Source organism: Balearica regulorum, chromosome 1 (genome assembly GCF_011004875.1).
Source record: "Balearica regulorum gibbericeps isolate bBalReg1 chromosome 1, bBalReg1.pri, whole genome shotgun sequence".
In the NCBI taxonomy this organism is placed as follows: domain Eukaryota; kingdom Metazoa; phylum Chordata; class Aves; order Gruiformes; family Gruidae; genus Balearica; species Balearica regulorum.
In genome coordinates, this window is record NC_046184.1 from 66099530 (window position 1) to 66111880 (window position 12351).

General features: G+C 41.6%; 1 protein-coding gene across 1 annotated transcript; it reads left to right on the plus strand.

The window, feature by feature from the left end:
• The first annotated feature begins 25 nt into the window (after positions 1-25).
• On the plus strand, positions 26-9684 carry YARS2 (tyrosyl-tRNA synthetase 2). The gene is made up of 5 exons (XM_010306140.2): positions 26-863; positions 2933-3100; positions 4984-5139; positions 5463-5633; positions 6091-9684. Exons 1-5 carry the CDS (start codon positions 61-63, stop codon positions 6248-6250), a joined length of 1458 nt encoding a protein of 485 aa, XP_010304442.2. The 5' UTR covers positions 26-60; the 3' UTR covers positions 6251-9684.
• The last annotated feature ends 2667 nt before the right edge of the window (positions 9685-12351 follow it).

Sequence of the window (12351 nt, forward strand, 5' to 3'; positions counted from 1 at the left end):
CCGGGAGCCCCGCCCCGCCCGGGCCCGGCCCCGCCCCGATCCCAGCGGCCCCCGGGCAAGATGGCGGCGCCCAGGCTGTGGCGGCCTTGCGGCCGGGCGGCGGGGCTGTGGGGCGGCCCGCGCAGGGCCCCGCCGCCGCTCCCGTTCCGGCGGCGAGCCCACGAACAGCCGCGGCGGGTCCGGGGCGCCGGGGGGCTGCTGGCGGCGCAGTGCGAGCGCGGCCTTTTCCAGGAGGTGTTCCCGGCGCAGATCGCGGAGGAGCAGCTGCCGGAGCTGCTGGAGCCGGGCCGCCCGCCCCTCACCGCCTACTGCGGCTTCGACCCCACGGCCGACTCGCTGCACGTCGGGCACCTGCTGGCCGTCATGGCCCTGCTCCACTTCCAGCGCGCCGGCCACAACGTGATCGCCGTGGTGGGCGGGGCCACGGCGCGCCTGGGGGACCCCAGCGGCCGGGAGCGCGCGCGGGAGCCGCTGTCGGCGGAGCGGGTGCGGGTGCACGCGCGGGGTCTGCGGGCCGGCCTGGGGCGGCTGTTCGAGAACCACCGGGAGCTGTTCTGGGCGGCGGGCGGGCGGCCGCTGGGACAGGCCGCGCTGCTGGACAACGCCAGCTGGCTGGGCCGGCAGCCGCTGCTCGACTTCCTCGGCGGGGCCGGCGGCCGGCTCCGCATGGGCACGCTGCTCAGCCGGCAGAGCTGCCAGGCGCGGCTGCACAGCCCTGAGGGCATGAGCCTGGCCGAGTTCCTCTACCCGGCGCTGCAGGCCTACGACTTCCTCCACCTCCACCAGCACCACGGCTGCCGCATCCAGCTGGGGGGCGCCGACCAGATGGGCAACATCATGTCCGGCTACGAGCTCGTCACCAAGTACGCCGGGGCTGGGGGGAGGCGGGCGAGCACGGCGGGGTCTCTCCCCGGGGCCAGGCGTGGGTCTCGGCTCTGACCCAGGGGGTCTGTCCCGGAGGTGGTGGCAGTGCGCAGGATCAGGGCGTCAGGTGTCCCAACTCTGTGCAACTTTGTGTTCACAATCACTAAAGCACCAGGAGCAGAAGTCACCCCTCAGAGAGTTGGCATGAGGCAACGGTCATTGGCATGAGGGTTGTCATAAGCTGTGCAGAGTCTAGTGGGAGGCCTGTACTAGTGGTATACCCCAAGGGTCAGTGCTTGGTCCAGTCTTACTCAACATACTCATCAATGACCTGGATGAGGGGACAGAGCGCACCCTTAGCAAGGTTGCTGATGATACTAAACTGGGAGGAGTGGCCAACACACCAGAAGGCTGCACTGCCATTCAGTGAGACCTGGACAGACTAGAGAGCTGGGCAAGGAGGAACCATATGAAATTCAACAAGGGCAAGTATAGGATCCTGCACCTAGGGAAGAACAATCCCAGACACCAGTACAGGTGAGGGGTTGACCTGCTGGGAAGCAGCACTGCACAGAAGGACAGGGGAGTCCTGGTGGACAACAAGCTCTCCATGAGTCAGCAGTGTGCCCTTGTGGCCAAGAGGGCCATTGAAATCCTGGGTGCATTAAGAAGAGCGTGGCCAGCAGGTCGAGAGAGGTTATCCTCCTCCTCTACTCTGCCCTGGTGAGGCCACATCTGGAGTATTGTGTCCAGTTCTGGGCTGCCCAGTTCAAGACAGACCGAACTTCTGGAGAGAGTCCAGCGGAGGGCTACAAAGATGATTAGGGGACTGGAGCATCTCTCGTATGAGGAAAGGCTGAGAGAGCTGGGTCCGTTTAGCGTGGAGAAGAGAAGACTGAGAGGGGATCTTACTAATGCTTATAAATATCTAAAGGGTGGATATCTAAGAGGAAGAGGCCAGACTTTTTTCAGTGGTGCCCAGTGACAGGACAAGGGTCAGTGGGCACAAACTGGAACACACGAAGTTCCATCTGCATATGAGGAAAAACTTACTCACTCTGAGGGTGACCAAGCACTGGAACAGGTTGCCCAGAAAGATTGTGGAGTCTCCTTCTCTGGAGATATTCAGAACTCACCTGGATGCGATCTTGTGCAACATGCTCTAGGTGATCCTGCTTTAGCAGGGGGGTTGGACTAGATGGTCTCCAGAGGTTCCTTCCAACCCCTACCAATCTGTGAATCTGTAAAACTGTGAGATTTGAGGAGAAGAATTCATTGTCCTGACCATGAGCCTGGCACATACATACGTTTTGGCCGTGGTTTTAAGCCTTTTCTATAAAATGCTAATGAATTTTTAACAAAAAGGATGGGTTCTTGTATTAGTGAGTCCAAGAACCAAAATCAGATATCCTGAAACATGGGACAAAATCGAGACCAGTCTTCTGCTGGCAAACGCATTTTAGTGTAATCACGCTGAAGTAGAGGCAGTTGTGGTATTTTGGTAAAGATGGTTGCGTTTCTTCTCTTGGATGTAAAATGAAACCTGATGATGATGATGATGAGCTTTTGCTTATCCACCATATTTGGTGGGAGTCTAGAAAATTTGCGGAAGTATGCAAGCAAATTGGTGAGTATGGGGCAATGCTTCTACTTCAGTACGTGCTTGACTGTTGCAAGAGAATTGGCACAAAAGAAAAGCCTCACCAGTGTTCCGGCCACGCAAGCAGCTTCAGTTAGTGCTCAGAGCAGAAGACGAAAGGTACAGGACATATGAAGTTGCTAGTGCTGTTGCTCACAAAACTATGCACTTGAAGTATGTAAACTTCTTTGTTACACACAAAGTAAGTTAAATTTTTAAGTTCAAGTTTTTTGGTTTTTTTTCCTAAAGCAGCCTTCATGAAACAGTGTTCTGGCATCTTTTGCCCCTCAGCCCCCTGTCTTGCTTAACTGCTTTATATCAAGGATAGAATCTTACAGAATGCTTATATTTTAGTTACCTTTGCCAAGATGTGGGGGATTTAATTTTATATTTTTTTTTTTAACATGCAGTGACTCTTCTCTTTCTCAGGATGACAGGAACAGATGTGTTTGGAATTACTGTACCTCTTATTACCAGTACTACTGGAGATAAACTGGGAAAGACTGCTGGCAATGCAGTTTGGCTAAACAGGGATAAGACTTCTCCATTTGAGCTGTATCAGTTTTTTGTCAGACAACAAGATAACATAGTTGAAAAGTAAGTAGTTTTTCTTCATCTTGCTTTTTCTCATTTTTTTATAAAACTTGATCCTAACTGTTCTCTGTAACTGTTTCGTGTGGGTATGTGCAACACCAGTTCCACGTAGAAGGATATGTTAATTATAACTGTATGTTCATTAAATAAACAGGCATGACTGGTTCCTAAGTGTACAGGAGAGTGGAACCTGTCTCCGTATACTGACATATGCATCATAAAATTAGAACATGGATGAACAGACAAGCAAAGCGTAATGCATTTTGTTCTGCCAGTGGGGTGACTTTATCTTATGAGGTATGTTAGTTTCAGTACTGTAACATCACAGTATCAAATGAAATCTGTCTTGCTGAGTAATAAGCAACATGTAGTTTCGTTTAATAGATCTCAATTACTACAAGTTTTTACTTAGTATGAAGTATATAGAAACACTACATTCTAATTACAAGAAGCTACTTAACTGGTTATAAACAAACACATAAAGTTCAGCTTCTAGAACTGCATCACATTAAAAACTGTATATCCCTAAGTGAATTGAAATAATGCCTTGTTAGGGAAAAGCCAAGAAGTTCCTATTTATGATTGTATGAACTGTCTTGATTAGCAGTCTCCAAATTTTTCTGATCATGCGCCCCATAGGTAAATAAAATTTTGAGTATGCACGCCCAATACATGTGTATTTATAGATTATATAAATGTACTACTGACGTTCTAAAATTTTCTTCCTGCACTGCAGTGGATCATTTTGCATACCTCCTGGGGTGCTGGCACCTCACTTTGGAGACCACTGGTCTAGATAAAAACATGCTGAGGAGACAGTCACACTGTCATGTGTAATGATGAATAATCATTACATAGGGTAGAGCAATTCCAATGAGCAAGACGTGGTCATGGATTCATTGTGCTATCTCTGAATTCACGTCAACCACACATAACTTATATTCTTGCTAACCAGTGTAAAAATATTAAAATCATATAATGAGAACATGAAATGGTAGCGAAAATATGAGAAATAGCATTTGACAGGTTTCCTTCGTTGATGGCTAACCTCTGTGCTGGTGTGCCAGTGACATGGCTGAAAATAAATAGCTAATAGCTGTATTCAGGGTATTACATTAATTTTAATAAGTTGTTCTTTGTTCTCTTTTAAACCTTCTTTTCTTTAAACTCCAATATCACTGTCAAATCTGAGTCTTCATGAACCTCAGACAGGTACTTCCCTTTCATATTGTGACCTGTCTCCTAACTCCGTTACCTCTCAAAGGTTTATTCCCTGGTATTTCAAATTTCGGTTCTGCATCCGCAACACTTTTCAGACTGAAGAGGTGGTCATGTGCGTACTTAACATTCAGGTATTTCATGCGTTCAGACTAACAGTAAAGGTACCTTTTTTAATACACTGCATTTCATGGTACTGCAAGCCCATTAAAATTGACTTTGTTGTAAAGAGCGCTTAGATACACACCTTTAAATTCTTGATTATCCTAAATAATCTTCCTGCTGAGATACTTGTCAATACACAGCATACTTCTGTCCCAAGACAGAACGTAATGTAAAACCTTGTTAGTTGACACACAATTCCAATAAATCCTGTAAACGCTTCAAGAGAAAACCAAGTTGTTGATTGCAATACAAGCTTCATAAAAGCATCTCACACTTTGTTATGTCTGAAGGCATTACCCTAGGCAGAATATTAAACAAAATGTGAGTTATCCTGGTAAGCTGAAGCATGTGGGCAAACCCGGAGTTGTTTGAAAGGACAGAATATCTATAATACACATTTCTTAAATTGACTGAGAATCATTTTAGTGTAGTTAATGAACTTTGAAAGGCAGGAAATCTGTAATGATAGCTATATAGACAAAATATTTTTTCCCTGCTTGTAGATACCTGAAACTCTTCACCTTCCTTCCTCTTGAGGAGATTGACCACATCATGGAAATGCACGCTAAAGAACCTGAAAAATGGGGCCCTCAGAAACGACTTGCTGCAGAAGTAACCAAGCTTGTTCATGGTAGAGAAGGGCTAGAATCTGCTAAGAGGTGAAGTTTGATTTGTTGAGCAGTTTTCTTTCAGATTTATTCAATGGTAATTATCTGTAGCTTTTCAGGGACTATTTTCACCTGGTCTGTTGTTGCTCAGCTGTGAAGAGAGAAAAATGTAGTAATTATGTAGACTTAAAAATACATTAATATAAAAATAATTGCAGTGCAGTGGGTTATGATAAAAAAAATGGGATGTACTTTAAGTAGTTCTGTGACTGTGTGGACCCTCAGAAGTTGGGGAGGGGAGTCAGATTAGTTGAGTAGCACTTCATGTGAAGATGAGACTAGCACTGTATTTTGAATGATCTTTGTTCTCACAGGTGCACTAAGGCCCTTTATTACAGCAGCGTGGAGGCACTGGAAGCTATGTCTGACCAGGAGTTAGAGGAACTTTTTAGACAAGCTCCTTCAGCTGAATTGATGCTTGAACCCGGAATGAATGTTCTTGACTTGTGTCGCAAAGCAAATGCCATTCCAGATGGACCTAGTGGGTATGTTGTCATCTGTGCTTTTCATAATACCTCATGTGTAAACAGGTTGCAGTGGTATGCTTTCAGAAGTTAAACAAAAGATCAGGACAGCCGAATCAAGTAGAAACAGGCCTGCGATCTACATACCAGCATTAAGGAAAAGGGAAGCAGGCACAGCCTCATTCCATTTTGAAGTGAGAGTAGAATAATGCAGTGTGCCGTACCTTAGCTGTAAAATCTACACCTGATGAAGGGACAACCTAAGGCAACAGACTCAGTTTCCTTATACCTCTCAGAAAGAATGGGAGTGGTAGAGCCTAAGGTTAATTTCAGTCACTCTTGACCTGGACTGAAAGTGCAAGGGAAATAAAATTTATTCAATTATGGCTCCAATGAAAAAACCCTTAACTGAACTTAACAGCAATAAATACCTGCTTCTTGCAATTACCAGCTGTTGTTTTTTGTTTTCTTTTTCAAGGTACCAGAAAATTACAAATGGTGGAGTTTCAATAAATGGGATTCGAGTAACTAATCCTGAGGCTGTTCTTATTCTCGGACAGCATATTCTCAAGAATGGAGTATCATTGCTTAGGATTGGAAAGAAAAACTACTACATTATAAAATGGCTTCAGTTGTGACAACAGAGTATCTCTTGAAAACAACAGATCATTTTGACTCTGTTGCTCGAAGATGTACTTGAAGATGTTTCTATACTGTGCATTACTACGCAGCTCACAAACTGCCCAATACTACAGTTTCATTTTCAAAATACACCAACAGAGTTCAAATAAAGGCAGCTAAGTTGTACCACTGAAGAGATTTTTGTAGATACTCTGCCTTATTTAAAGCACCATTCATAAGAAGATATGCACAAGAAGATGAAAAGATTAATTTCAAAGTCCAAAGATGGAGATTATCTTCCCCCCTTTAACAACCGTCTGTGTTGTAGAACAGTGGCCAGGTACTCCACAGTACAAGCCACGGCAAGATGAGCAAAAGCATACTCAAAACCACTACTTCTTACAGAGGATGTACGCTGCTGTCCAGTTTGATGTCATCCTAACAGAGAAACCTGCGTAAGTGGGTAAGGACAACCAACCTAGGATCAGTATTTTTTTTTTTCTCTGAACAGGTTTGCTTTGAAGGAAGACTCACAATAAATGAGTAGAATGATTAAGCCCTAAAACGTCAGCTTCTTACTGGTTATGTATGGGGGCATGTTGCAGAAAAGCTTTCCAGCCTTAATGTGGTAATACAGAGCAAATTCATTTTTGAAATTAAAGGCTTTATACTCTCTTATTAAGCTTAAATCAACCTGTCAAATGCCTTTTATGCCTTCTGTGCATTTAGCATGACTTACAATGTGAGTGACACTCATTCCGCATTCCTGGATGCATCTGTGCTGTCTAGAATTTTTGTTGAAGGTATATCCTGGCCCTCGTTCTGCAGGCTCTACGGTCTGTTGCAAGATAGTATATTATTCCAGAAGATTTGAAGCATGTACATGAAAGCTTTTAACTTGAGATGCCTAGGAGTAGTGGGCAAACAACAGCACAAGGGTATGTGTACCAGGATACACATAAGGGAAGCTATAGTGATTTTGCAATTAAAAAAAAAAAGGTCATATCCTTTAGATAGGGCAACATGCAAAAGCAGCACATCCTCATGAAAGAGCAGCAAGTGATCCTACTGCTTACGGCCTAGCCAACGCTTAGGATCATAGCTTCCTCATTGTCTTGTAAAGACAGCATGAAAGTGAGAATGTACTATGAGAGTTGGTAGAATAGCAACATCTACATTTAAAGGTAGTATTGCTTTATTGCTCGGAGACACCACTGCCTCTTTTTATTACTAGCCACTATAGCTGCTTACACACCTGGAATCCAATAATCAGAGTACACCACCTTGCTAAAGTCCCTTCCCCTGGTGGGGTTTCAGATTGGGTTGTTTAGGCAATATAGGTACCACAGTACTTACAGCCAGGTCACCTGAACAACAGCAAAACCAACGTGGTAACTAAGATTATTTGTAGTACAAGCCCATATTTGAATTACTTGGAACTGGGTATTTGCGTGCTACAATACAGTGATGTAGCTCAGAACTTTTTTATTAAGGGACCCTCCCTACCCGAGTACAAACACATACAAAACCCTCGGTCCAATTCATGAAGTGATTGATTGCTTTGGGCCTGTGGCTGCAGAACTGTTTTCAAGATTTAGGGTAATCCTCACTCTTAGGTCAAGGGGAATCGTTTCTTAGTCCGTGAAACTCCTGAACAATACAGTTTTGCAGTCCCAGCAGCCACAAGGGGAGAGGCCTTAATCTTAGCTACCTGAATGTGGCAACTCATCACCATCTCTTATGTTGTTAGAATAACTCATATTATTTCAGCTGGTTTAAAGCCACCCAGCCTAAGAGAAGAATGGGGAAATTTTAAGAAAGGTTAACAAGTCTAAAGAATCTAGATATTCTACAGTTGGGTGGGGAGTTTCTGTTGGACTGTTTAGGTGGATTGTTTATTGGTTTTGGTTTTTTGGGGTTTTTTTTTATTTGATCAACATGATGTTGGCTTTATTTCCCCTGTCAATCAAGATTTCAATAATAATAAATTATAGTGGCTTGCTACTTATACATCAGTTTCTTCAGATTATTAAACTGTAATAGGGTAGCATTTTCAGTAGCTCACCATGGAGTTATTAGTACTAATTTCAGTTTCTAGATCCCACTTGCCTGTTTGATAATGAGCCCTCTCTGTCCTAATGTCTGTTATATATAAAGAAAAATAAAAAGTAGTTGAGTCATTCCTACCTTAAAAAAAAGCTCTAAATATCCTGCTAGATCTCAGGACAAGATTGTGTGACTTGTTACTTTGCCTTAAGCTGCAGTAATGATCAGAGCTATCCTAAAGAAAGCAAATGGAGGAAAAAAAAAATCACAACTTTGATGTGAAAGCATAGAAAGTTAAGTTAATCCATTTAAAATAGCCACCTTGTTCCTTCTACTGAAACATGCACCTGGAAACAATTACACCAGTACACACCCATGTTAGCCTCCAGAGAAATACAACAGCTCAGATTTGACAGTTACTTTCTGGTTGCAGGAAATGAACTCCTAGGAGTAGAGGAAGTCATGTTTCGTGTCTGATGTCTCCTGCCTTTGTTCCTTCATCTCCGAATGGTGCAGATACACATATATCCACAAATTTCAGCTTTTTTTAAAAAGCATCAGTACCCACTTTCATCAAGTATTAAAAGGATTTTATTATTTATTTTTATAAATACAAAATAAAAAAGGGAATTAAATTCTTTGCATACAAGGTTTTTAATAAGATCCATAAACTCCCAAGAAATTTATTCTGTGCTTCCTTTTGACCAACTCCTAGCAATCCAAACCTTTCCCTGACTCTTTCCAAAGAAACAACCGGACTCAACCACTACATGTCATGACTATACAGCGTATCACAACTCAGCATTTGAACACATAGGCCGAGAATGAAGCATGACCGAATAATTAAGCATTCTTTCTTAGCCTGGTCTCGTTTCCCACGTACCCCAAAACAGGTATGTTCAGGTAATCAGAGTCATAGGTTGTTCCAATGTAAATAAGTAGAAACTAATATTAAAGTGTTTAACATGTCTATAAATGTGTGATTTGGAAGTGCAAGAAGAAAAGTAGTTATTTGGGCCAGATGTTAAAAAACACAACAAAACCATTGTACAGCATCTAGTGACAGCAAAAACTATTGCCATTATCCTGACAGCTAGCAATGAAGAGGTAAAAGGGCAGGGCTTGCAGCAAGTAAACTAAAAGGAAGCTACCAAAACATAAAAAAACCCCTTCATCACTAGATTAAACAGTGTCACTAGTTGGCCATAAAACCATACTCTGGTGGTCTACCTGTTTTTCTCTTAAGCTTTGAAGTATTAATAATCTGCTTTCACCTCAAAGTACACTGGCAACAAGTTAAAAAGTAGATGCATTTGAGTTCTTCAGTATCTACAGAAAACACCAGCTAGCAAGCTGCTCTCATAGCTAAAGAATCTAACTCTGGGGAAAAAAAAACCAAAAAACCTCAAGATAATTCAGTTCAACATGGGCACAACAGACTGGCAGGTTGTTTCCCCTGCTGTATTCCTTAAAGTTTGCAATATCCAATCTGGCATCTTTCAAAGTCAATCTTCCATAAAGCATAGGGTGAAGGCAAGTTTTACGTAACTTTTGTTATGTTTACTTCAGAATTCAAAAGCACACAGACACCCCCCCTTACCAATCAATTCTGGTAAGTGAAATTTGAAGCTGACTACTAAAAAACTTAAGTAATTTATTGACAAACTGTTCACACAGGGATACTATGTTTTATTTACAGTAGTACCACACATAGGTCAGGTATTAATGTCAAACATTTGCTCATCTAAAACTTAGCTACAGTGGTTATTCTTCCTCATGATTGTGTGTTTCACTGGATAGCAAGTTATTTTAAGTTAACTGAAATCTGTGCATTGATGACAAAAGTATGTCTAGTTTAAATTAAATAAGGTGGACTAGAAGACATTTGTAAACCATCAGTCTAACCTGGGTATTTTTCAATTGCTGCCTTCATTATGTTTTTTTCATAGTTTCCCCATAATTTCTTTTAATGGTGAGAGTAATGGCAGCATTTTAAGTATTTTAGTTCAATTCCAGACTGTTTAAAAACCATTAATAGCCATCAGCAGCCTACTATTACTTACGCAACTATACAAGGAGTTGCAGGAGGGCAAGTGCAAACATACATAAGGCTGTACAAATATAGGTAGTTATACTATTAACTTGTAAGACCATATAGGTCCTCCCATCTGAACTACACGTCAGTTCAAAACTGTTTCTAGGATAATTAATTTTGTGTATTGTCTGTTTATTAAATAACAGGATTGTTACAGCATGGATTTTTAAAGACTTGCATTAAGGATTACAAATCAAGGTCATTTCTTGGCACTCAAAACATTATCAAATTGAAAATTTTTGTGAAATTTAAACAAGTCATAACATTTCAGAAAACAAATTAACACTGTGGAAATTTCACATGACATTTACAGAGCCAGTTATCACTTGCAGGAATTTCTTCAATAAATGGAACTGATTTGCTTTATGCAGCATTTTAAAACTTCACGAGTCAGAATATTTCTTTACAAGAGACTGTTGATTGAACTTGGGGAGTTGAAAGCTTAGGTAGCGGTTCACTTATGGACAGGTCTACCTCATTGAAAACATACTTAGATGTCAAAAGTAAAAGGGAGAGAGAGGCATCAGGTGAATCCCAACTAGAAATGTAATGCTTTTGACAAAACTATTAAAAGCTTTCACTATTCACCAAAATTGATTTGAAAAGTGGCTTGCACTTCACTACAGTCACATTCTTAAATCTGAGAACTACCATCCTTGGATACAATGCAAGAAGCAAAAATTACTTCCTTTGTGTTCGTTACATGTAATGAATACATCACGACTTTTTAGGCTGTTTAAAAATACAGAGTATGTTACTGTGTTCTGCATGAATTATTTCAGATCACGCATAAAGTACCCAAAAGTTGCATCTGTGTCAGACTTAACTCCTTGTGCTTATATTGGTGCCAAACTGAAGATTACCATGAGAAAAATACATTTTTTAAACAGACCTTCTTGTATACTGAGGTCTTAACAGTTTTTAAATTCTCAATCTTTAGCAGCTTACAAAAGGACTTCCATTTCTGTTAACTGATGAAATAGGGAAGGAACTGACTACGGTAATAAAAACTTCACTATATTGGCCCAATATCGTAAAAGCAAGCCACGGATGTTAACAACAGTGTCCTATTTTTCATGCACGTTGTGTTAAAGATAAAATATCAGCAACACCATAGTAAACATTTTTGCTTTATACAGAAAAGTGAATCTGCTTGAAAAGTACATGCAAGTGCACTAGCAAGAGTTTAAATAAATTTTTATTCATAAAAATCAAAATGTTTACTTTTTAAAGGCTAGTGTGATCAATATTTATTTGTATGAATTATAACCAGAAGCAAATAACTCATTAACTTAATTTCCAACCTAAAATTTCCTTCCTGTAGGATTGTCCTCAAAAAAAAAAAAAAAAAGAAAAAAAAGAAAAAAAAACAAACCCAAGAAAAAAAGCTACTTACAGCACAGTAAAATTTCCTCAAAAGTAACTTTAATCTCTGGTATAAATATTCCAATCCCACAGACTTTCTTTCATACTGTCATACATTCCAAAACTTGGAAGAAGTTGTGGGGATCCCCTTCTCCCTGGCCAACTTAATCTGTTTAAAATAAACGCTTACTGTCCCATTACAGTTTTGAAATCCGTTTTTATTTTTCAATTCTGCCAGAACAAATTTACTATCAGATGGTCCAGGGGCTTGGTCCCGGGTGGGGGGAGGAAGGGGAAGATGTTCCTGTACCTGATTATAAGCCCCAACATTTATACACAAGCTCCAGTGCACATGAATAACTTTGCGCCCACTTTTTAGTAGGCTGCTATTGTTCGCAAGCTCCAGGCTAATTCTTCCTACATGATACTCCATCAAATGAAGTTCAAAGTTTTGTCCGCGGTTTTAACATCTGGGGAAAAAAATGGGGACACACATACATAGTATTACGGTAGACATCTCTACTGTGCTATAAAATTGATACCTCCATCTGTCACAGTGCATGCAATATATTCATGAAAGAAAATACTCGGTGCTCTCTTCTCTTCACAGTA